General features: G+C 51.6%; 2 protein-coding genes across 6 annotated transcripts in view; one reads left to right on the forward strand and one right to left on the reverse strand.

The window, feature by feature from the left end:
* The window catches only part of RC3H2 (ring finger and CCCH-type domains 2), a 30,947-nt gene extending 21,009 nt beyond the window's left edge, over nt 1–9,938 (forward strand). For 2 of the 5 annotated variants that reach the window (XM_085076731.1, XM_085076732.1), the window contains exon 21: nt 74–5,437. In XM_085076731.1, coding sequence (XP_084932857.1) covers nt 74–272 — 199 coding nt within the window. In that variant the 3' untranslated portion in view covers nt 273–5,437. Of the gene's footprint in view, nt 1–73; nt 5,438–5,621; nt 5,707–5,831; nt 6,019–6,103; nt 6,148–6,456; nt 6,632–7,212; nt 7,395–8,295 lie in introns of those variants that run through there. The other 3 variants (XM_085076733.1, XM_085076734.1, XM_085076735.1) reach the window with 3 other exon arrangements.
* A 2,638-nt stretch (nt 9,939–12,576) lies between these two features.
* Nucleotides 12,577–23,439, reverse strand: PTGS1 (prostaglandin-endoperoxide synthase 1). Its single transcript, XM_085076736.1, has 11 exons — nt 23,286–23,439; nt 18,486–18,602; nt 18,213–18,353; nt 17,337–17,480; nt 16,822–17,003; nt 16,643–16,726; nt 16,072–16,318; nt 15,334–15,620; nt 14,488–14,635; nt 13,776–14,151; nt 12,577–13,690 (listed from the first exon to the last, which is right to left on the reverse strand). Exons 1-10 carry the CDS (start codon nt 23,392–23,394, stop codon nt 13,796–13,798), a joined length of 1,815 nt encoding a protein of 604 aa, XP_084932862.1. The 5' UTR covers nt 23,395–23,439; the 3' UTR covers nt 12,577–13,690; nt 13,776–13,795.
* Between the last annotated feature and the right edge of the window lie 1,782 nt (nt 23,440–25,221).

A 25,221-nucleotide genomic window follows, 5' to 3' on the forward strand; every position in this document is an offset into this window, starting at 1 on the left:
ATGCACACAATTCAGTTCCGGATACTTGTGCATGTCCTTGTTTAATATTTGTGTAACTTATTTTTCTCCTCAGGGAGGAGCAGAAAACAATCCTGCCCGTAACTTCTTGCTTCAGTCAGCCGATCACAACATCTGTTAGCAATGCAAGCTGCCTGCCCATCAGCACATCAGTCAGTGTTGGCAGCCTCATTTTGAAAACTGCTCACATTATGTCTGAGGATAAAAATGACTTTTTAAAGCCTGTTGCAAATGGCAGGATGGTTAACAGCTGAAAGGCATTCATCTTTCCAGCTTGTGACCACACCATGGAAGCATTTACACTAGCTTTTTATATATATAATATATATTATATAATGTATATTTTTTTTAAAAAAAATAATATTGGGGTCATGCATTTCCTGTGGACTCTTTGATACTTCAAGCCCCTCTCGCATTAGCATTCTGAAGAAAAAAAAACTTACTTTAGTAGGGTAAGGCGTTCACTTTCCACAAATGAATGGAATTTGGACATTGTTTTACTTAAGCTTAAAGCAGCTTTTTATGAGTTTGTAGCAATCCGGTGCGGTATCTGAGCCATTCTTGTTGAAAATGGCTTCTCTAGAAAACTAACAACTCAGTTATTTAAACTAGCAGGATCCTACGATGATACATCTAGTGAAAGGAAGACTAACTTATTTGTCTCTATTTTGTTTCACGAGAGAAGAACTTGTGTCTTGTTGCAGCTGCTTTTTCTTTAGTTGTGGAACTTTGCATGGAGTGTTGTTTCCTGTTGGAAGACTGAGAAGTGGAGATTTGGACTTGAGGCTTTTACAGGGTTAACACACCATTAGCTTTGCACTGCTGTGTTACTTGCAGGTCTGTGGGGCAGTGCTTTGCTGCAGCTTTTGGTTTCCATTCTCCCCAGTTTCTGCTTTAGTACTGTAGATACACATTCACAGGCGACTTGTCCAACTAAAGTTATCAGAAGTAAATCAAGTGCCTAAGTCCTCCAGCTAATGTACTAGGTGTTGATTTCCCCAAGCTATACGTGAAACAATTTTCAACGATTTTGAGAGGTTATGCACTAACGTAACAGCAATTTTGGGGTTTTTCTTCTTTTTTTTCTTTTTTCCTTTAATAGTTCTCAACTTGGAGATTATAGGGTCCAGATGACTTGGCAAAAAGTATCAGGTGCTCTTGGCTTTCCTTTGAAAACCCTGTATCTAGTGTTTGCACTGACTAACAAGATGGTATTGCTGTTTTTTGTACTGTTTTGTTTTTAATTTAAACTAAGTATTGGGAATTTAAGGTGGTTGTAATTACCTTTGTTAAATGTTGTTAATCATAATTTTGTATTCAGGTTTAATTTTTGCTTATTCAGTGGCAACTTATTTTCAAAGACCTTGAAAATACAATGAGCTAGCATTATCTGACCTTCAGAGTACTGAAAACTGAATGAATTTATGCCCTGTTAAGAGGTGACTGAGAATCATGTTAGACATGTCAACTGAAATTTGGTTTTCATAAATACACATGAACTATAGAGCCCTGGGCATATTTTTTTTTGAGAAGCTTAAAAATCCACACTTTTTTTTTTTTTTAAGAAAGCAGGACTCTCCCTCCTGATGATTACTATCTTCTTGTTTGTCCTCTTACTTTTCTTTGTGACAAGTTTTACATTTTTTTATGTTTTTATTAACTTCTGTGAAGTTGTTTACTCTGAAAATTGTACTGGAATATTTTAAGCCAAGCTGATCTTTCACCAGGTGTACTGCATGTAAGGGCTTTTCCTGCTAGCAAAATGCTTAAAGAGGATCATGTTACTGGTCGTCTGAGTTGTTATTTTACAAAATCACAGCTATGTGGTCGGGTAAGATTTTGATAACTGTTTTGTGCACGCTTCTGGGGGGTGGGGGTTGGCATTTCCCTGAGGGTTACTGATTAGACTAAGTAAATATTGGTGTTTGATATCTCTCCTAATGAACCTGTCCATGAAATAATTATGTTGTAAATATACCTGCAAATCCAAGGGTTAGTTTTGATATTCTGGTGTCAGTATGGAAGATCTTACACATCTATTTAATACTCCAATGTCAAGGAATGTATGTAGAAAAACAGTCAAGTAGTCTTTTCTTAGTTTCCTTTGGCTGTTGCTGTACCTTCTCCAGCCAGTGCCACCTCACTCTAGGGTTAGACTGACGCTTTGTTTCACTCGCTACATGAAGTGAATGGATACAAGAACCAGACCACCTTTGTCACCTTAACTTATTTCCTATTGATGTTAACTTTAACTTAGAATGTTAGACATAAATATGATTGTTGTATATTTTATACCAAGACCATTCTGTAAATATGAATTTATATTACTTTTGAAATGCTTCTGAGATACTATTATTTGCTGTACAATGTAATTCCAAAACAGATATGCAAACAAGTATGTCTCTTTCATGGATATTTAAACAGTGAGATCTTCCATGTTGAAGGTGATGTAATTTTTTTAAAAGATTTTTAAATTTTAAATTGCTATTTTGTTACAAAAATAGAGAAAATATAAAGGTTTGAGAAGTCCTTATTTGCCCTCAGGGAAAGAGCCCTCTGTGCACCAGAACTCCACAGAACATCTTCAGCATGATCTGAGGGTGAATATATACTACATAAATTGATTGTGTATTTACCTTAACTTTTTAATTTTAAAATGGCAATTTTAAAAACTTGGTTGTGCTCTGCTGGAGGGGGTTGGGATAAGCTGCTTACACACATTTGCCTGTTTGTCCAGTGAAATGACATAAGCCTGACATTATTCCTGCCAAGGTCTTGGCATATTTAAGAACAAATGTATCTCTAGACTCTTGACTGCAGCAGGAGGTCCCACGATAGAGCAGTTCTCTAGGATGACCATACACTTCATATGGAAAGTTGGTTCTCAACTGAGGCTAGAGTTTTCTAGTTGAATTTTTAACCTATAGTGACAGGCAAAAGAATTATTTGAGGGTTTAACAGCATGCCAGCTTTGTCTTACGGTTTTAACACTGACTGTGTGGTTTTTGCCATGAAACTAATGCCCTCCAGTGCCCTGACAGGGAGAAGAAGCTGCAGGTGGGAACACCTGACTCTGGCTTCCTTCTTTGTTTGAAGTTTCAGCCCTTGACCCTTTACAAACAAGTATGTATTCATTTGTTAGTTGTAAATCAGGTGCCTTTGGGCTATGGAAGGGCTTATTTTCTGACACTGAGAGTGAGTGACTTACCTTTGTGTGTCAATAGCAGTGATGCCCATTTAGGTTTTGGCCTAACTTACTGTGCTGTCAGAAAAGAAGGCCCAGAGCAGATTGAGGAAAGAGATTGGCTCTTTTGCTTTGCTTGGACAAGCATTTTGGGTTGTTTTGGTTTGGTTAATTTTTTTTTTCCCCATTAGGGGTACAGCAGGGATTTCACATGCAAGAGAGACAGGAATTATTAGTATCTAAGTTAATTGTGTTGCCTCACTACCTGGATTCATTCCTTGGTTTGCCTCATTTCCCACATAGGTCTTAATAGAGACTAATGCTTGTGCTGGGAGAATGCTTGTGTGAGAAAGTAACTATCTGTACATTCTTAACATATACTTAGAGCAGAGTGATTGCCCTGCTACTGATATTTTGTTCCTGTAAACAGGTGACAAGAAATGAATCTTAGTGTTTATGCAGATATTGCATTGTAGAATGTATACTAGACCCTTCAAAGGCAAGGTTAGACTCTTTGCAAAGCAAACTGGCGTTGGTTCTTGGTAGTCTAGTACAGGGACACTGAAGTTTGGCATTTGATTTAGGAAAAAGAAAACAGTTGTACACAGCTGATTATGTTAAATAAGCTCTTAATTAAGCTCTTTGTAGAAGTCTAATTTGGAAGGTTTTAGTGCTTTGGTAACTCAATTGAAATTTTAATTTCTCCTGTACTCAAGAGCTGAATGCTGTTCTTGTATAATAGTGTACTAGGCTGGATGAGGTACAAAATAATGCACAGTGGTCAGAAACAGCTGAGGAAAGAACGCTTAAAATAACTCAATCTAAACTCAGAATAGTTCCAAACATTGGTTTTGTTTGCTTTTTTAAAGCACAAGTTGTCAAGTTGTACCTGTTGCTGTACATAAACACTGTATGCCAGCAGCTCCTTGATCATATTTGTGAACAGACTTCATTAATTATTAGACTGGTATTAAAGGAAGGTGATGAATTTGAGAGTGTAACAAAATGAGAAATGATCAGATGATCTATAGGATGTAAAAGTCCATTTTTATGTTGTAGTTTAATCCCTTTGTTAGGAAGTTCCCTCTCACTGAGGGACCTCTTCTGCAAGCAGAACACAATAAATGTGCTTTTTTAAATGACCCAATTTCCCAGTATAAATGAACAGCTGACTTTGGCAGTAGTCATCCCCCTGCATCTCTTTGCTGGCAAGGGAACGGGACAAGGGGAAAGAAAACCCCAAAACTGTCAGTGATGAGATGAAACAAATCTGAATAATCAAAGTGCCCAATGCCCATACAGAATTCTACACCCCGTTATTTAAGGATGCTTGTGGAAGCTTTTAATCACTCAAGATTTTGCTGTAAAAGCTGAAATAAAGCAGAGCCTGGCTGCGTTTCTTACTGCCAAAAGCCAAGGTCATTTGCACATAGCCCATGGATTTCTCCAGAGTAGATCTCCGTTACCCAAGGCATGGGAATGCATGCGTTTTCTTAGCTGGGCAAACAAGTACATTATACAGTAGTTGTGATACAACACACGTGGCTTTGATTTGTACTGCACATACCCACTGTACAGCCACTCCGAAGTATTGTGGTTAGCTTGCAGCATCTGCTGTCGCATTGATACTGTTTACTGCGTATTCTTTTCCCTGGAAGTTTTAAAGAAAATTTTTTTTTCTTGTTGCATTGATTACATTTTATAAATTTGCTTAGCTGGAAAGTTTGGGAAAAGAGGCCTGTTTGTCAATTGTACAACCGATTGTGAAGCTCTAGTGTGAATATTTTTACGTCTGTATTAGACATTTTCTTTGCAAATCTATTGTTCGATTGAAATGTAAATGAAATAAAAGATGGTGTACACCCATCATGTATAAAGCAGGCACCATCGCTACGATGGATTTAATGCTCATTTTTATGGCGCATTCTCAGCTTCTATTTAAAACTATAATTTAAAGAAAAAAAAAATCTGTAAAATGAAATGGGGATATATGGGGGAGTAAATTCTATTCCGTTTATTTCGGTTTTGATTCCCAATGGTAATGTTTCCCTTCGTGTTAGAGTAGGGGGGTCCGGCAGGACCTGCGTGTCGCTGTAGCACTGACGTGCAGAGGTTGTAGCTTTGGCTGGGCACGGATAGAGCATCCCGGTTCGGTGTTTGAGAGACTCGATGGAAGAAGTTTGCAGTATTGACATGTATTTGCATGCACGAATAAAAATTATTTGTCCACCTTAACGGGCTGTTTGTCGTCAGCGGGGCTGGGGGCGGTGCGGGGGAGCGGAGCGTTCCGGGCGGGGGCGGCGGGGGGAGCGGGGCCAGGGGCTGCGGTCGGTACCGGTGCGGGGGGTGCGGGCCGTGCCGGTGCTGTTCCCGGTGCCATTCCCGTTCCCGGTGCCATTCCCGTTCCCGTTGCCGTTGCCGGTCAGCGCGGCCAGCCCTGTCTCCTCCCCCGGCTCCTCCTTCCCGCCGTGCCCCGCGCGCGGCCCCGGAAGGCGGCGGGAGCGGTGAGGCGCCGGGCCGGGGCTGGGCTGGGCCGGGCCGGTTCGCTCCGCTCGGGAAGCGCCGCTCGGCAGAATCCCGGCTCGGAGCGCGGCTCCCCGGGCGGGCGAGGGGTGGCGGGGCAGGAGCGGGGCCGGGCGGAGGAGCTGAGCCGCTTCGCTTCGCTCGGGGCCCGCGGCTCTACCCGCCCCGGGCCCGTCCGGCAATCCCGGGCCCATCCGGTAATCCCGGCCATCTGGCGCTGTAAACGGCTGAATCTCGGGTTAGCTCCGGCGGAGCCTGCAGCGTTGGGCAGGAAAGCGGGAGGCTGCCGGAGGGTCTGTGTCACACTCACGGCCCGGCAGATCCTGCAGTCAGGTGTGAATGCAGAACAACAGATGTGATTAACGTTTCTTCTTCCAGGTCTTGATAGAAGCTTGTCTCTGAAAGACTGGAAAGCAATACAGGTCAGAACACTTTAATTTGTTTAACTGCGGTGATAGTTTTCCACCTCAAATAAATTATTGTTAAATAATGCAATAATACTCAGTAGCTGTGAATCAGCCTGATGGAGCTGTCCAGTGAGACTAACGCTTTAAATGTAGTGAATTTGAAATTGTGGCTTAACAATTAACCCAGGTGACTGACTGCACCGGGGCTGTTTGAGAGTGGGCTGTGTTCTCCTGGGGGTGAAAAACTGCCCTGAGGAAGTAAACAACCATCATGATGCATGTTTGATCAGAGATTCATCCTCTGCTTTGTTAATTTATTTTTAGAGCATAATGACTACTATGGATGATAAACTGCTTGGTGAGAAGCTGCAGTATTATTACAGCAGCAGTGAGGGTGAGGATGAAGACAGTGAGAAGGAGGATAAAGAAGGGGAGAGCAGCATTCCTGAAAGTGTGGGCGAGGTGGAGCTCAGTAGCGATGGCAGCGCTGTCAACACAGGTATCAATGTACTTCTTTGTGTACTGGAAATTTTGTATGTTCCTCTAAAATGAATTTTTTGAAATGAAAGTCCTGGTTTTATGCATATTTGAGTCAGAGAGTAATTATTTCTTGGCTGTTGTCTAACCTTATTTTTAATAGCTGTTCTTTATTTTAATGTTTGACTTCTCTGAGAGGATTCAGAATTATATCTGAAGCAGTCAGGCTTTGGATAGAAAGCGACAAAGCTGAATTGTACAATTTGGTTGATAATACGTATTATTTTTGTTCTGGTGAAAGCCATGCTAACAATAGGGGAACTCTCGTGGGCTGGTGGTTCTGTTTCAAGAGCACAGATATTAATCTTTGGGACAATTATAAGAGTAGCCTAATTAAATAAACTGTAGTCTTCTTATTAAAAAGAAATAGATACAAACTCAAGGACATGCAAATGGCAGATGACTTCTTCCATTTCAGTGTTCTGCATTTGTTATGGCAGGGTCACTGGTTTACCTCTGATTTATAAATTATTTCTTGATTGTAAATTATAGGTAAAATTGTATTAGCTTTTTTCTACAGCATACCTACCCACTTAATTCCAGGTCCCAAGGGAGTCATTAATGACTGGAGAAGGTTTAAGCAGCTGGAAACAGAGCAGCGGCAGGAGCAGCGCAGGGAGATGGAGAGGCTCATTAAGAAGTTGTCCATGACGTGCAGATCTCACCTGGATGACGAAGCTGATAAGCAGAAGCAAAAGGAGCTTCAGGAAAAACTCAATGGAAAGGTAGGATGGCACAAAGGGATTAAAATGCCTCTTAAATACTTAGCAGTTTTGTTTGCCTGTGATAACAAATAAGTGACTTAGCTGCAATACCAAAGAAGTCCAAAACCTTTTCCCAAATTTCTCTTGGATGTTGATCAAAAAATTCAGCTTCAGGGAATTGATATGAAGAGTTGTACAGCAAACCTATGAATGCTGCCTCCCCTGCCTGAAAGAAGCTTAGGAGCCCTTATTGATTTAGTATTTAGTAAGTGGGTGTTGAGAATTTAACTTTGAGCTCCAAAAGTTGAAAGCATTGGAGGTAGTGAATGTTTTTAATCAGCTGGGCTGTAAACTAGCCCTGAGTTCTACTCAGAGAAGTTGCTAATTTGCAGACATGTTTGTGCCTTCAGATGATGAAAGTTGGCTGTGCTCTCCTGTATCTCGAGTGATGCAGATAATTTTAATGAAGCAAGTGAAAAGATACAAAATACATAAAACCCTGTTAATTTCGGTTCTACAGCCTTGATGGTGCCACGAAATGTTAACTGAAAAGCTGATGAGAAAGAAGCTCATCTTAGGTCAGGCACAGTTTCCAAATCATCTCTCCCAGCTCGGTGAAAGCACATGGCCACCATTAACCTGGATTAAAGTGGGAGCATGGAGCAGCCACTTGTGTTGTTAGTGCAGCAGCTTGTGGAAACTGGAATACCCAGGGCTGAAATCACTGTTCCCACTGGACATGGTTTCTAATTAGATCAGAACAGAGTGTAATACAGAAGGTGCTTGAGCCTTCACAGGTTGCACTTAGCTGTTATTAAAGATGAGTAACCCACATTAATCCTCTTGATTTACATTCTCGTTAAGTAAGTGACCCATGTAGAGGTGGAGATCTTTCTCAGGAATCTCTGTGTGTGTTTTTTAGATGACTTTACAAGAATATAACATGATCCACAATGACGAGGATGATGAGGAATTCTTGCAGCGCTACAGGAAGCAGCGGATGGAGGAGATGAGGCAGCAGTTGTACAGTGGGCAGCAATTCAAACAGGTGTTTGAGATCACCAGTGGAGAAGCATTTCTGGACACCGTGGACAAAGAGCATAAGAGCACACTGATCATGATCCATATTTATGAAGATGATATCCCTGGCACCGAGTCCCTGAATGGCTGCATGATCTGCCTGGCTGCTGAGTACCCAACAGTGAAGTTTTGCAGAGTGAAGAGTTCACTCATTGGTGCCAGCAGTCGCTTCACTAACAATGCTCTGCCAGCTCTGCTGGTCTACAAGGCAGGGGAGCTCATTGGCAATTTCGTGCGCATCACTGACCAGCTTGGAGAAGATTTTTTTGCTGTAGACCTGGAGGCTTTTCTGCAGGAATGTGGTTTGCTGCCAGAAAAAGACCTTCTGCTCCTGACTTCTATACATAATCCATCTGCATCTTACAGTGAAGACAGTGATCTGGAAATAGACTGAATTTATGCCAAGGGCCTGTAGGTGTAGTTGTGCTGTGGGATGTTCTTGTGGTAGGGATTGTTCTCTCTCCTCCCTCGTGTGGGTGTGTATTCCTCCCTTCACACACTTTGACTTTGGCTCATTAGAAATAACAAGGAATTCCTAACATTTTCCTTAATTAATTCCATATGTACAACAAAAACAGTCTCATTTCTATGCAATTTAAATGCATTTTACTTCCCACAAAGTTCTAACACAAGTCAGTAAGTTTAGGAAATTGTCTGTTGTCATGTCTCAGTGTCCTTGCACATTTCAATTGAGATGTGGCCACCAACTCCTTAAGACAAGAACTGTGACTGCAAATAAAAGTCTTTAAAATTCAAGACTTATTAACCTGATGCTGAACTGCTCCAGTTAAAAGTGTGAGGTCCCATGTTCCATTCCACAATTTGCAGTCTCCTTCTTGGGAGTATCTTGTTCTAACACTTGGCCTTAAATTTTTGTTCCTTTCTCACTTACAAATAACGACAACCCCTGGCTTCATCCTGAAAATTGCTTTTCAGCTGGAGAGAGTTCTTCCCTTAACCTTCCCTGAGACATAAATGCAATTACAGCTCTTAATACATTCTTGTGTTCTAAAATACCCATCCTTGGAGTTCATGGTAGTCACTTCAGCAGAAAATGAGCTCTGCCTCTTCAGAGAGACTGTCTGCTACAAAGAGCTCCAACGTGTGTGCTGAACAGCAGCAAGAATTCTGTTGGCAAAATGCAGAATTAGGACTTGAATAACCTCAGAATTTCATCTCTCGCTGAAATTACTAAATCAGTGCAAAAGTTCTTTTCTGTCTGCCTTCAGTAGTAGTAAGTAGACTGTCATTACCTAAATACATGACCCAATGTAATGCCATGTTTAATGATTATATTTAATTGCAATTTTTATGTAAAGCACTTTGGAACACCAGGAAGAAATGCAAATGTGTGTGTATATCTTAATAAGATCTTAGTAAGAATGGATCTTGGGCTAGAAAAAAAAAGACTTTATAACTGTATCTATTTGAACTGTGTTTTAAAAAGTAATATGAGCAGAAAAATAAATAATCTCTAATTTAAAATGACTGAGTTGGCACAAATTGTAGCTGTTTTAAAGAAACTGGCAGAAATCCAGGTTTTCAAATGTGGTGAGAGATTATTTCTTTTCATCTCAGAACTGCAGAAAAAATACCCATGTAAGTTATATGAAATTAAATCACTGAGTGTGGATATCAGCACATTTAAGGAAAATATCAAAGTAAATATAACTTACATCCAGGATGAGATTCAGTGAGGTCTGTTGTGCAGACAGGGTGCATTTTAGCATCATCATAAAACCTGTCTTGGAGAAGGGATCAAGGGAGGGCTGTCTGCTTGAGTTGCTTTGAAGTTTTATTTTTATCAAATGCTTTTATTTTTGCCCCCTATGGCAGCAAAACTGTAGCAACATCAAACCCTCTCCTGCTGCTCTGTGTCCAATGGCCTGGAGCAAGGTGACTCCTGGGGAGGAACCTCCTGTGCTCAGGTATGGGAGAGGTGGTTTGCAGTGCCAGTGGCAAAAAAGAGAAGAAACAAGGTCTGAATCAAATTAATCATTGATGTGGAAGAATATAACAAGCACGGGGGAGTGAGGGGAGAGAAGCTGTGCCCTAACCCTGCTGCTCCTTCATGCACAGGCTGTGAGGGGGGAGAGGAGGCTGAGCTGGGAAAAAATGCTGCTGCTGCTTTGCCCTTTCTTGAAGCTGAATCTTCAAGGAGTTCTATAAATAGAAGTTGAAAAAGCACTTGTCAGGTAGGTGTGTTGCCTCTGGGGAATGTTTTGTTTTGGAAGGAGCAGCGCAGTGCAGGGAGGCAGCAGGGAATGATGGGTGTTACAGGCTGGGAGAGAGGAGTGTGGGATCACCTGGGTTTGCTCACACTTACTGATGTTCCGATACAAACAGCAGGATTTGGGCACGGAATGTGAGTGCACAGGGAAGCATGGAGTGCTGCTTGGCGAGGGCAGGAATGAAATCCCAGGATGAGCTCAGTGTGGACATTTAATCATGGTGCCAGCAGGGGTGCCAGGCAGTACAGGACAAGATTCAGCGGAGAAAACATTATACTGAGTTTTTTCGGCCTCCCATCTGCCTCTTCATTGTAAAATGTTCAAAACATGCCTTTGCTGAAAATCCAAACAAGGTTTCCTGTGCAGTCACTGGCCTGACTCCCACAGCAGAGCCTGCTGGGACAGGCTGGGAGAGTCTGGAGACTCCCTCCAAGGGGGGATTGCTTTTCAATCCAGGGCCCTTCACCTCCTGCCCAGTGAATCATTGCTTCCCAGGCCACACAGCCCCAGATGGATATTTTCATGGTTGCTGCACGAACCCAGGCAGCCCCGTCCTTCCATCCCTGTCCATCCCCACACAGGCAAGCCACAGCTGGGCTCCTCAGAGGCCTGTTTAAAAATTCAGAGGATGTCCTACGAGCTGTGTTTACTAAGAGCTCAAACAGAGGGCACTTCTGGTAGAGCTCAGCTCTGCACTGGCCCCAGAGCACAGCAGGGAGCCCTTGCTGTGGTTGGGTGATGCTGGTGGACACACCAAACACCATGTGTGGATGCAAACACTGCCTTGGATGTGGCTGCACCTTGTGATGGACAAACTGGTGAGGGTGTGAGTGTTTTCTGCAAACTGCCATGGCTGGAAAACCAGAAAAGAAAGCAGAAGAGCTCAGCAGTGCTGGGCTGGGGCTGGGCTCCTGGGGGAGATTTCAATAGTGTATTGGAAGCTCTGCCTGGGGTTGGTATATGTTGGTCCTTCAAAGAAACAGTTTCAAAGCTTTTCCCGCTAGCAGGAGGGAGATGCTTTGCTATCCTGGGCTGGTTGGAAGAAGTGTCAGGTTTGCCAGTGCTGGCTCAGCAGAGCTAATTCCCAGTGAAACACTCCTCCTAGGTGGCAGAGAGCATCCACACTGCTCTCTGTGTGCCTGAGGGACTCTCGTGCAGTTATCAGCTGGTCCCAAAGCAGCGCTGGCAGCTGGTGATAGCCATGAGCAAAGGCAGGATGTTTGTGGTTTAACTGAAACAAGCCGAGCTTGTGCCTCTTGCCAGATGGATGGGAAGGATGCTGGGGCTGGAGCAGCTCTGTGCTGGGAAGGACAGTCACACACACAGCTGGAAGTGTGCTCAGCTGGCTGGAGGCACAGGGGGCGTGGATCTGTGTGGGTGGGAAAGGACTGTGTCCTCCCCTTGGATTGCTGCTCAGCACATCTGCACGACAGTGGGACTGGGAGCACTGGGGTCTCTGTGTGCCAGGACTGGTCAGGGCAGCCCAGGCGAGCCCACAGCAGGTGAACCTGCCCAATGTGCCTTTGTGGGTCGTGTCAGCCTCTCTGCCTCCCCACATCCCATAGGAAACAAAAATCCAGATGATATCCTGGTAATGCCTCTCATTTCTGAAGGGTTAAAGGGAGAGCATGAACAGATTTGTGCCTTGGGAGTCTCTGCTTGGAGATGTTCCCTTGCTATGACTTTCTCCTAACACATCCCTGGCAAGGCACCAGCCCTTTAAACCTCCTTAGTTCAAAATTCCTGTAAAACCTCTCTAGGAATCCTTCTGGGATGGAGCAGAGGCTCAGGAGTGGTCCCCTCCTCCAGGTCAGCACAGGCAGAAGCTGCAGCTGCGTGCTCTCTTACAGACTGTGGCTATTTCACATCTACTAAACACCCAGGCAGTCGGATTTATGTGTGGATAGATTTTATTTCTTCAGAAATTTTAAAAATCATTTATTATTTTAAATGTCCATTTTCCTGGAGCTTAACCAGGATCTGATGGGCATCAAGGCCAGTGACAGTGGCTGCCAGCTACCATGAGGCTGGGCTGGGCAAGGGCTGAGGTCTGAGTGCATTTCAGGAGGAGGACAGAAGCAGGCCCTGTGTGCTGTGAGGGTGTGTTTGCTGAGCTGTTAGTGCAGGGAAGGGTGCTGATGGTGGGATGGAGAAGACTCCATCCCTGTGTGTGCACAGAGGTAGCATCTTGCTCTGAGCAGTCCCAGGTTGGCAGCCAGTGGCACATGCCAGGGTCCAAGCCAGCATGTAGGAGACACAGGAGGTCTGGAGATCTGTCCTTATGCTTCTCCCTGGTCTCCTTCAGGAGGGACACTGCTTTGGTTCCTTCTCCCAGCTGTGCACGTGTGCTGGGCAGGCTGTTGTAGGAGAATTGGATTGGAGCAGGTTCCTCCTGTAAGCTCAGCCACTGCTGGGGCAGCACAAACACTGTGTCCTCCCCATCGCTCTGCATCCCCTGCATCCCTCGGGCAGCTCATTGCTTAACCAGGTGCAGCAGGGGAGGAGGGAGTGCTCCCTGGGCTCTGGGCTCTTCTGAGCAGGAAAGAGGATCTCGTTGCTGGAAATAGATGTTGCGTGAAGAAAAGTTGGATTCCTGGTGAGTAAGAATTAAGTCAGTTAACTAAAATGAAATTTTTCCAGTCTGATACTTTTCACTAATTCAGAAAATGGTTTTCAGGCATAAGCTGGATATGACTCCTCTGGAGGAGAGGCTGCTGGTGGCCTGGTGCTGGGAGGCAGTGGGGATGGAAGGTGATAAAGCACTGGGGAGTCCAGAGTGTCCACGGGGGAACCCCAGAGCTGCTTTGTGCAAGGTGTTCACTAGCAAGAGAACAGAGTCTGCTGAGGACAGCGGGGGCAGCCACACTCCTGAGGCACTCAAGTTTTCAGAGAGCAGGGAGCAGCCTCTCCTCAAGGGCTGGCATGGAGGACACCCAGGATGGGACCATCTCCTGTCCTGTTTCTGTTGGGCACAGGGGTGGCAGATTGCTCTGTCCCTGCCGTTCCCTGCAGGAAGGAACAGGAGGATGCTCAGCACCAGGCTGGGAACTCAGCTCAGCTCAGCCTGCACCTGGGCGAGGACAGTCCCTACCTGGGCAGGTCATCCTGGTGCTAGAGCTCTGTAGATGATCCACCAGTCCGAGGGCTGCCTTGTTCCACAGCCTCTGGCACATGGAATGCCACGTATGGACACTTCTTCACATTGAGGCACACGAGCTTCTCAAGCGATGCTGTCTTAACGATCTCAAAGCCAGTTGCTCCACCAAATGTACTGGGTTTCCAGTACTCTGGGGAGCAGATGGGATTTCCAAAAAGCCCCTTCAGGGAAAATGGAGCTCCAATCTCCACCATGCTTTCCCCAAAAATGCCATTAGGCTGGGGTTTCTCCAGCAGCAAGCCTGGGTAAAACTCCAGAGCATCAATGTCTCCATATAGCTCTTCCAGCTCTGCTGCCTTCTCTTCCTCTCCTGCACCAAGCAAACATGAGAGTGCTTTAGGAAGAGAATCACACCTGGCAAGGACTGGCCTTGCAATGGGTAGTGGGAGGGTGGCTCTCTCACAGGCAGTGGCAAGCTTGACTTACAGGCCAGGAACTGTCCCCTGTACCAGTCCTCCAGCCCACAGGAGCAAGGACCCCTGAGCCCCTGCCTCAGCCCAGTCTGCCCCTCTGTGAGGGCTTGGATGGGCAGGAGCTGCTGCTCTGCTGGGCAAGTCCAGGGGCAGCTTGTGTCCTTGTACCACCCATGGGCACAGAGCATCTGCCCTGCCCCAGCAAAGCCCCAGCAGCAGCACTGCAGCCCTACCTGTCAGCTCCTGGAAGGACTTGTAGGGCTTCATGCCAAACCTCTTCCGATACTCATTGAAGGGCTGCAGCCTCAGCTGCCGGGATTCCTGGATGACCCCAACGGCCACGTGCAGGACATGGGCATTGATGGTTTGTCCCCCACCAATCTGGAGGGGAGAACACAAGGAGGAGCACATGTAAGGCATGAGGCAGCACCAGCATCAGCTCCAGAGGAGCCACTACACTGAAGCAGCCATGTCCTGGGCTCGTGCTGTGGACACCAGCATGTCATTGCAGCAGCAAGAAGAGGGGGAACCAGTGGGCAGTGCAAGAAACAACTGTAGAGCAGCTTGGTTAGGTCAGGCCTGTTCCCAGGGCAGGGCAGGGAATGGTGCAGGAGAAGTCCTGGCTGGACAGTGACCTGGGAGGAGGAGAGAGGTTATGAGCTCACAGGGAGAACCCAAAGCCCAAAGCACCTCAGGCTCAGCCTCAGCTGGGCTGCTCTGCACAAGCAAAGAGGGTCAGAAATGGAGCTGCAATTGCTTGGAAGGAAACATCCATGCGATGGCAGCAAAGAACAGTGCCAGGCGCTGCTCCAGGTCCTGCTGCTGCGCAGCAGGGCTGGGGAGATCCCAGCTTCCACAGGCTCCTGGCATCTCCGGGATGTTTACTGCAGAGCACCAAGAGCGAGCAACTGGGGCTGCCAGGGCCAGACTTAACAGGGCGCTTGTGGGGAGGACTCCTGATGTGCCATCAGGTGCTGCCCTGGGCAGAGACTCGGTGTGCCATGTGCCCCACTGCATTCAGGGTCCCTCCTGGGGTGCCACAGCCCGGCACTGGCAGGGAGGCCAGAGCAGGACCTTACCCTTCCTGCTATCTGCTTGGAAAAGGACTCCACCAGTGCCTCCACACCGTAGTCCATGAGCATGGAGGTGTTGTAGAGGAACTGCTTGTAGCTGTACTCTTGGCCCTGGATGATGAAGGAGTCAGGCATCAGCCCATGCCAGTGGTAGAGCTGGTTGAACTCCACGGCGATGCGGTTTCGGTACTGGAACTGTGACCCAAACAGCAGCTCGGGGTCGAACTTGAGGCTCAGGTAGTACCCACTGAGGTGCTGGACGTAGTCTTCAACAACAATCTTAATGGTCTCCCCTGGGCAGGAGAAAAGAAGCAGCTGGCAGCAGCAGGAGCCATCAGCTCTGCACCCCAAGGTGTTACCCACATCTACAGCAGCTTATCCCAGCATCTATCCACCTCCTCCCGACTGTGGGCTTGTTGAATTGCTTGGGAATTTTCAGTGAACTCGTTTTTCAACAGCAAATGTCAGTCTGCCAAAACCAAAGGGTTGCTATTGGAGCTGATTTGGATGTATTTCTTAGAGATACTGTGGTGACATGGCTTTTCTCTGGATTTTGATCAGAAATCACTTGTCCTGAGATTATAGCAAATTCATAATGGACATTAATAAGAAATTATTCAAAATTATGACAACATTTTTCAAAACTAGTATTTTTGATGGACCAAAGGCAATTTTATGCTGTATGGACCAAAACCCAACAATCCCCAGAAGGATGGGGACACCCAGGGAAGTGCTGGTTCCTACCGATGAGGATGAGCCGCGCCGTCTGGAAGAGCTGCTCGTCGCTCCAGGTGGGATGCTCCTGCTTGAGCAGGTCACAGACTCTGTTGTGCTCACGCAGCCACAGCGTGGCATACATGCAGAGCCCCGGCAGCAGCCCAAACACCTCCTGCCCCACGGCCAGCTGCTGCTCCTTGGGCACACCTGATGGGTACACCATGTGAACCGGAGCGTCAGTGACCACGGGAGGGTACATCTCTCCATCTACCACCTGGGGACACAAGAACAAGGTGGCAGAAAGGGCAGAGGGGATGCAAACAGCCCGGTAAAAGCCTGCCCAGCCAGGAGCTGCCTCCCTAAGGGCACCACATCTGCTCTCCTGCAAGAGGTGAGTGGAATGGAAACACCTCCCTCATACAGCCCCAAATGCCTGCTGCTATCAGAGCAGCTTGTCTCCCAGCCAGCAAGGCAAACCTTGTCTCCCAACCAGCACCCACACAGGGCGTCAGGCCTGGGGTCTCCCAGGAGCTGCCAGAGGAACGTGGGCTTCAAAGAGCCCTGGCTCACAGGGCTGTTTCATTGCCCTGGGTGGTACCTGGAATTTCAGCTTCCCATCTCTGAAGAGGCGGAGCTGGTGCTGCCGCTGCAGGGTGTCACCGTACAAGTGTCCCAGATCCACCTGTGGAGAGAGCAGAGCATCAAGGCTGCTCTGAGAGGCACACAGCCCCTGGTCACCCTGGTCACCCCCTTGCTCCCTCTGCCCCCTGCCCTCACCCCGTGCCCCAGCGCCTTGGTGAAGCCACGTCCCATCTTCCCGGACGTCTTGAAGAACTGGTGGGTGAAATGCTGGGCGAAGAAGGCAAACATCATGTTGGTGCCTCGGGGATCAGCTTCAAACTTCTGCCGCAGCAGGAACCTCTCTGCCAGGAGCTGGGGGTCAGGGAGCTGCAGCTTTCCTGCGAAGGATGGAGGTTGAGGGCAGTGCTGACCCAGCTGGGTACTGGTGCTGTCTGCAGGGCTGCTGCTGGTGTCTGCTGCAGCATCAGGCACAGACTCCTCTGCACAGACACCTTAGAGCACTCTCCCACAGGCCATGACATGCTCCAGCAGCTCAGCCTGAGCTGTCCCAGCAGCATTTCGGATGCCATCGAGCTCCTCCTGCTGTGGAGCCAGCCTGGGCAGGACAGTGGTAGCACGTGGCACTGCCAGTGGTGTCCATGGCAATGAAAGCTTGGCCATGGCTGGGTGGGAAACACTCAGGGTGCAGGCCCTCTGGGCCAGCCACATACCTTTGGTCCCCATGGGCGTGGGGCAGTCGTCTGGCACGGGTGGGAGGACACGGGTGTAATAGCTGACGTTGGCATAGGCCTCCCAGCTGATGTAGCCATAGTCAGAGTTGAAAGTGGGGGGGCTGGGGATGAGATTGGCACGAACTGGAAGGAGAGAGGGGGATCAGTATTGTGGGGCTTGGGACAGCATGCTGCAGGCTCTACCTGTGGTCCTTGCCCCTCTGCTCTGTGCTGCCAAACACCCTCCCCTGACAGCCCAAAAATCAGAAAGGTACCAGCAGTGGAGGCATGTGGGTGTCCTGGGTTCTGCTCCAAGCCTTTTAAAGGCTGGAGTTCCCTGCAGAAAAGGAAGGCTTGTGCTAATGTGCTAAGTGAATTCTTGGATGATGAATGAGATGACAAACCCATAGAAATGGTGAAGCCAACAGCCAGAGCCTTGTGAGCATGTCACTACAGCTCCAAGAGCTGGAACCTAAATATTTATGCAAAGTGATGAATATGGGGACATGAGTAACAAGGGCCATATTTCCACAGGCAGCTTTCTGTGCAGCTGTGAAAGAGCTCTTTGGCCCAGGAGCACAGCATGCCAAGAGCTGCTCACGTTTTCCAGCCAGCTCTCAGCCTGGCACAGTGCTGGGGACCCCTTATAGCCCACTGCAACCTGGCTGGGCAGCCCTCCGGGCACAGTGACAGCGTGACAGGGTGATGGAGGGGCAGGGTGACAACCTCCTGGGTCTCCTGGTGAGGTGACTTAAGCCCCATGACCACAGGAGCTGTTCAGCATTGCTGCAGCCCTGCTACCCCCACTCACACATCTGCTCGTGCCAGGGAGCCCTCGAGTCCTCCTGAACCCCAAAACCCTCTCCAACCCCTCACCTGTCAGCACGAGCCTCATGAGCGTGTCCCTGATGAAGGTGCTGTTGATAATGTCCCAAAACCACTTGAAGTGGGTCAGGATGAAGTGGTAGAAGGCAGGACTGGGCTTCAGCAGGTTGTGGAGATGTGTCCAGAACTCAGCTGGGGGAGACAGCAGGCAAGTCACTCTCCCCACTGAGGACCAAGCCCACCCACCCCTGCTGTCAGTGAGTGCAGTGGGCACAGAGCTGCCCTGGCACCCACGGGTGACAAATCCCGGCAAGAGGGACTCACGGGAGGTGCAGTTGACCCCGTAGTATCCTGTCCGTGTGCAGTCACACTCGTATCCTCTCAGGCCGACCCTCACACACACCCCTTGGTTCTGGCAGGGGAAATAGCAACAGGGATTCACTGCAGGGGGAGAGAGAGAGGGAGACATCACCATCCAGCCACCCACCTCACTGCATCTGGTGGCTCCCTGCTGCCCAGGGGGGACACTGCCTCGGACACAGCCCAGCCGGCTCCAGCTTAGGGCACGAGGTGCTTTGATGCAGCCACTTCCACGAGCCCAAACCCCAGGAAGTTCGGTGTCAGCAGTGTGCTGCAGGAGCGAGCACTGCCCTGTTGTGGTGATCTCCCACACGCCCGGGGCTGTAGCTCCGTGCCTGGGGGGCTGCTGTGCCCCTGGAGCCCAGCACGGGATCAAGCCGTGCAAACAGCGTCCGTGTTGATAACAACAGCCATTGTCAGGGCAGTTTGCTTTGGCAGCCTCCTCGCCCGCCGCCCCGAGCGGATGGAAAGGGCTCGCTGGGCTCGCTCCTGGCTCCCGCCGGGCCCCTTCCTCCACCACCTTCGTGCCCAGCCTGCAGGGATGAGATAAGGGTCCCTTCCCGCCGGTCCCAGGGCGGCAGGATCCCGTGGGACAGGGAGACCCCCTGGCACAGAGCAGCTCCCACGCTGGGGCAGCACCACCCATGCCAGGCTCCTCTGCTCTGCCCTGCAGCAGGAGGATCCTTGTAACTCCACCATCCGCAGCCCCTCCAAGGGCAGCAAAACTCGGCAGAAAGAGAAACACAGTCCAGGGTGGACAGAGACTCCTCTGCTTTCCATCAGCCCAGGGAATGCTCTGGGAATTGGGATGTCCTCTGCCACAGCTGCCTCCTGAAACCTCACCAGTGGTTTCCTCAACCTCGCCGAACCAGAACTGTCCCCACAGACCTGGGACAGCCCCGGCCAGGGTGCCCAGTGCCTAGCTGATGGAGGAAGGTCTCCCCAGCCCATCAGCTGCTCCATGTGGTTCGTGAGCTCACCAGATCCCTGCCAGACCTACTTCAGGTTCTTCTGGAATTTGGGAACAGGTTCCAGCGCTGGGGTGGAGGGATGGGCATGCAGAACAGAAACCACATTTTTTCCATAGGAAATTGCAGCTAAAAATTAACATCTTTGAAAAATAAAGCTAATTTTGTGAAGTTGCTCAGTCTCCCAGCAGCCACACTCGGGGCAGGGCAGAGAGCCTGGGGCTCAGCCGGCAGCTCTGCCGGGCGGTGCTCAGCCCTGCGGCCCCAAATCCCTCACGGCACAGGGCCTGACTTGCAAAGACAAGTTCAGCTCCCAGCATTTCCATCAGGCTCCCTTTCATCTCGGATCTTTTCATGTCTCCAGACGGGAGGCAGCAGGCGGAATCTTATTTATCTCAGACAAATTAAGGTCAGACCACCCGTTCAGATTCTTGCGAGATGGGAATTTTTGGAAAGGGGGAGGTGTAGCAGCGCATCTGGAGCATCCTCTGGGCTGTTCCCACGCCTTTAGATCCACACTCGGCTCTGCTGCAGACCCTGCAAAAGCCCCAAAGAGCAGCCCCGTGCCGTGCCCGGGGCAGCCCAGGGGATGCAGGGCTTTTGTGGCGCCGCAGCCCCAGGGCTGGCAGGATGCTCCGTGCCCCAGGCTCCGGCACAGCAGATCGTGTCCTGCCCCGTTTCTCCAGCTGATACGGGAGTCAGGAGAAGTTCACCCTGCCGGGGCCCTGCCGGTGCGGGGCTCGATGGCACGTGGAGCCGAGCGCTCCTCCGAGGCGGGTTTGGCAGCGCGCCGGGCCCGGCCGGGCCGCCTCCTCCCACGGTTCACCGCAGTGTCAGTGCCGCGGGGTCCCGGAGGTGGGGTGGGAGCAGCATGTTCCAGCCAAAGGGGTGGGAAGGGGATGGAGCGTGTCCTGGCCCGCGACAGCAACCCGCTCACATCCTCACGGAGCCTCCCTCTGCTGCAGCTCCGTGCCTCTCCCCACCCCGGCCAGGAATCCTGCGCTGGCCTTGCCAGGACGGCTGCAGGTATGGGGAGAGCCGCTGCCAGTCTCCGTGACGGCAGGGCTGCTGCACACGCTCCAACAGCGCTGAAAAATGCCAGATTTCGGGGACAACATCCGTTCTGCAAACCGCAGCCAAAGCAACCTGGGGTGAATCACGGCCGGGATGGAGCTGGGCTCGCTCAATGGGACACGGGGCCGCAGGCTTTAAAGACGATGAAATGCTTACGCACTTGTTTTTCTGATCCTGGAAGGTTTTCTCGGGCCCACGAACTGCTCACAGCACACACACCACAGCCAGATTGTCATCTGCAACCACTTCTGGCAGCACCACGAGCGGGAGCAGCGTGCCAGGGCCACAGCTGTGCTCCACGTGGGCTCCGTGATCCTCCCCTGCACCTGAGCCAGGCTGCCTGCCGGGGGTGTGCTGCAGGGGTGACACAGCCCCAGGGCTCTCGTGTGGCACCTGGCTCCACTCTGCAGCCTGGGCTGATTCTCAGTGAGCCTCACTGAGGAGGGGATGTGCTGGGAGGAGGCGCAGACCAGGGGATGTGTAAGCACATGTGAATGCAAAGTAGCTCTGCCCTGCCTTCACACAGCAGGGCCTGTCCCCAGCCTGCCCCGTGGCTGGGGCTCGGGCACAGGGTGATGTTGAGGTGCTGCCACTGCTCCTGTCTGGCAGCATGAGTTGTGCAATGGCTGCTGCGAGGTCGGTCAGGTTTACTTTGCAAAAACACTTGTACAAAACTGCACCCCTGAAGGCAAGTTAGCAGCCAAGGGCAATATCTGCAGGGAAAACTGAGAAACACCATGGGACCAGCCTGGCTCTGCTCACAGCCAGAGGAAAAGTCTACAGAGAACAAACGCTGTGGCTCAGAGCCAAGGGGCAGCCACTGAGTCAAGTGGAGAGCTCTGAGCAGCAAACATCGAGAGAGCAGGAGATCCCAGCCTCAGCCCAACATCCTGTTATTTGGTCTTCGAGAGCAGATCCGAGGACTAGATTAGAGCTGTGGTCCTCCTGGTGCAATGCTGGGGAGGAGCAGAGCCACTCTGCTGACAGCACCTCGGGGCACAGCACAATTCCCCTAATTTCTCAATCAGATACCTCCCTCTCTAATTAGGGCTTGGAAAAGAGCCGTCCTTTCATGTATATCATGTATCCCAGGTATTTCTTTTCCCCCGCACGGTGAAATTCGCTTTGATCGTGGTGTGCAGCAGTCAGCTCCAGGGCTGAACCATTCCAGCCTTGCATCTGTCCCAGCTGCCTCAGGCATGTGTGTCCCCAGCATGTCCCCAGGCCCTGTCCTGTACTCAGCATGACACACAGATGCTGGTCCCAGCTGTCCTCAATGCACAGAGGAGCTCCTCAGGAAGATAAGAGACATGCAAAGAGATGGCCAAGCCAGAGAAGGACCTGCTCAGAGGCTGTTCCTTGCCTGTCCCCACCACCTGTGGTCCAGCCCAGCCGGTGACAGCAAGGCCCATTCCCAGGGTCCCTCCTGTCAGCAGATGTGGCTGATGTGCCCCACAGTGCCTGCCAACTCCCCAGCCACACTGGGGTCACCCAGTACTGGGGTCACCCAGCCTCACAGTTCCTGGTGGCTGGACCTACCAGTTCCCCTGCAATGGGCTGTCTGCTCCACTCCCCATGCTCAGCCTGCACACATTTTGGGGACTCTCGGGTGTGGCACAGCAGAAGGCGGAGCTGGGCAGGCTGCTGGAGATGGGGTCATCATTGGCACCGTTTGAATGCAGGCGGCCAGAGCCACTCAAGAGACGCAGCCCATGTGCCTGAGAATGTTACTTTGGAGAGGAACTGTAAAATCTGATAAGGGCCCCAAGTTCCATGGTGTTTTTCTTCAGGGAGGAAGGTAATTTCACAGAAGAGGGACTGGAATCAATGCCCCGGGTAAGGACCTGGACGAATCTGCCCTGTAGGGGCTGGAGATGGAGTTGATGGGATTCGAGAATGGGTTTGATTTCACCACATGCTCCCTGGCTGCCTGCCGTGACCAACATTATTCCTCGACATCTCCGGGTGTGCTGGGGTTGGGCAGCACGTGGTGAGCTCCTGCAGCACATGGGCATGGGAACGAAAGATGGCTCAGGGCGCCGGAGCCACCCGCGCTGCTCGCAGCCCTCCATCCTCACTCCCAACTACAGCGTCACCGGGCCTGTGGTTGGGGACAGCGGGAAGGGCCCTGGCTGCCCGCACGCATGGATATTGTCCCCCGTTCTTCCGAGAAGCCCCGTCCCGGCTGGGAGGCTGCCGGGAGCAGCCGGGCACTGCCGCTCAGCCCGCTGGTGGGGCAGCCCCGGGGTGGCCGCGGGCTTGGCGGGGCTCCAGCCCTGTCGTGCGCCCCCGACCGCCTCGGGCCAGCGATGTCCCCGCCGGGCCCTGCGTGTGGCCCCTGCGCTGCCGCAGCGGGAGGCGGAGGGGAAGTTTGTTCCACCCGGGCGCTTTTGCTCGCAGCCAGGCGTGACGGGCCAAAAGCTGCTGCTCCGGGCGCTGCGGGCACCCTGACCCAGCCGGTGGTCGTGAGGCTCCCGCCAGCAGCCCCTGCCCACCCTGCCTGCCCTCCTGCCCCCGGCGGGCGCTGACCAGCCGGGGGTGACGAGTGCGATCCCGGCGGAGCTCGGCTCCGTCCCGCAGCGCCCGCCCCGCGCCCCCCTCTCCGGACCAGGCTCCCTCGCAGCCCCTGGTGCCGAGCGCCCCCGGCGCGGGATGTCGCCGCTCCAGCGGCACCGACTCGCCCGCCTCTCCCTCCCTCCCGGTGCGCTCCCGCCCCGCGTACCGGAGCCGGTGCCGGCGGCGCTCCCGGCGGCGCAGAACAGCACGGCGTGAGCGAGCAGCAGGCGCAGCCCCGCGGCCGGCGGGGCCCGGGCCCGGCACCCACCGCCCATGGCGAGAGGCAGCTCCGCCGCGTCCCGCCGTCGCACCCGGCGCGGCCCCGCCGCCCCCGCCCCCGCCGCGCTCCTCCCGCCCCCGACGGGACGGGACGGGGCCGCCTCCGACAGCCCAGCCCGCCGGGGCTGCCCCGGCTGAGCCTCCCTCCCCTGCTCCCCGTGGCCACCTTTGCATCCCCACACGTGCCCCGATTCTCGTGTCCCCCGGGGACTCCAAGTTCCCCCGTTTCCCTCCGAGTTCTCGCCTACCTGAGCATCTCCATACCCAGTTTCTGGTCCCCACATCCCGCTGCATCCCCACGCCCATGCCCTTGCTCTCACGTTCCCCTGCATTCCAATTCCACACCCTGATCCCAGGTCCCCCAGCACTCCATGCCCACCCCCTGACCCCCTGGGCTTGGCTCAACTCCTCCGACTAGCCTCTACAAGAGGCTGCCCTGGCATTGCTGCCCGGTTGTGCCAGGAGCCGGGCTGCCCACAGCCGCCAGTGGCCAGAAAAGCCGAGTTTATCGGTGGAACCATCGCTGGGTGTTTCCTGCCGGATGCTTTGTTCCCGGCGCTAACCTCTGGCAGCAGGGACAGGATCCAGCCAGCCCATCCCGGGCAGGCACCAGCCACCCCACAGGGATCCTGTGGGGCTGGGAGAGGCTCTGCATGGCTCTGGGCTGGGTGAGAGCATGGTGGGCTGCAGACCTTGCTGGGGTGTCCCCAAACTGGTGGAAACCAGAGCTCAGAGCCTGTGGTTGCTGATGCCCTTCTGTGCTGTGCTACGGAAGTGGTGGAGACCCCAGCACAGGCCTGGCTGTGTGTGAGGATTATCTCGGGTTTTGCTGAGCTGCAGGAAACCCTGTCAGGCTGGGGGTGTGCAGTTCCTGCATGGATCCTGCTTGATTCCTCTGCAGCATTTCAGCAGCAGGGAGGGAGTGTCCTCACAGGGCAAGTGGCCTTCTCAGGTGTCCAAAAACTAACAATAGCCTCAGAGCCAGCTTCAGCAGGCGAATGCACCAGCCCTGACATAAACATGAGCTCAGCGGGCTCTCGATGCGCTCACTCAGGGTGGGGACACTGTCTCTGCCTCCCACTGACGAGCTCGCACAGGGAACACAGGACAGGTTTTGCTGTTTGTGTGCAGTTGGTGCAGTCAGTGTGTGTCGGGCCACGGCTGCTCCTGCCCCCTGCCAGCCTCCCCATGGTGTCACAGCCCCAAGGAAGGCCGTGGTTCACCCTGTGGGTGTGTGTATTTCCCCTCCATTCCCATTGCAGCACCAGCCGCAGCTCTGGCCTGTCTCCCTCCCGTCCTGCACCCGATGCTTGACACTCTTGACCGCAGCACGTGTGACCTGGCAGAGCCTGACCCTCCTCACCCTGCAGGGCAGCCCAGCAGCCCTTGGGGATGTCCCGCTCCAGCGGCGCTGCCGTTCTCACTGCCCCCTCCTTTCCCTCTCATCAGGTTTTAATAACCACTCTCTTGCACAATACGGGAAACGGTTGCAACAGCCCGGGGCCGGCTGTCTCGCCAGGGCCGCCAAGGGGCTGCCATGGAGGGGCTGTCCCGGCGCTGCTGGGCGAGGGAGGGGCTGCTGCTGCCAGCTGCAGGGTGTCCTGCAGACCCCCATCACTCCTGGTGTCTCTCGAGTACCCAGACCCGTCCCTCCAGCGCTCAGAGCTGCACTGGGTTGCTCAGCTCTAAACCAGCAGCTACCGAACTCCCCGATGCCAGTCCGGCTGTCAACAGACCTCCCGCGACTCTGTCTGAGCTGCAGCCCACGATGTCTGACCTCAAGTGCCAGGATGGCTGCCAGCGCTGGGTGCCCAGATGAGCTC

The sequence above is a fragment of the Lichenostomus cassidix genome, chromosome 17 (genome assembly GCF_008360975.1).
Source record: "Lichenostomus cassidix isolate B80296 chromosome 17, HeHo_3.0, whole genome shotgun sequence".
NCBI classification, from domain to species: Eukaryota; Metazoa; Chordata; class Aves; order Passeriformes; family Meliphagidae; genus Lichenostomus; species Lichenostomus cassidix.

Bases quoted from the DNA above. Each gene is read 5' to 3' on its own strand.
- PTGS1 (XM_085076736.1), bottom strand. From the start codon at position 23,394: ATGGGCGGTGGGTGCCGGGCCCGGGCCCCGCCGGCCGCGGGGCTGCGC. The intron at 16,319-16,642 runs GTACCACCCAGG...TTGTGTCCCCAG, and splicing joins ATGGGAAGCTGAAATTCCAG to GTGGTAGATGGAGAGATGTA. The intron at 15,621-16,071 runs GTAGGAACCAGC...TCTCCTGCCCAG, and splicing joins GGCGCGGCTCATCCTCATCG to GGGAGACCATTAAGATTGTT.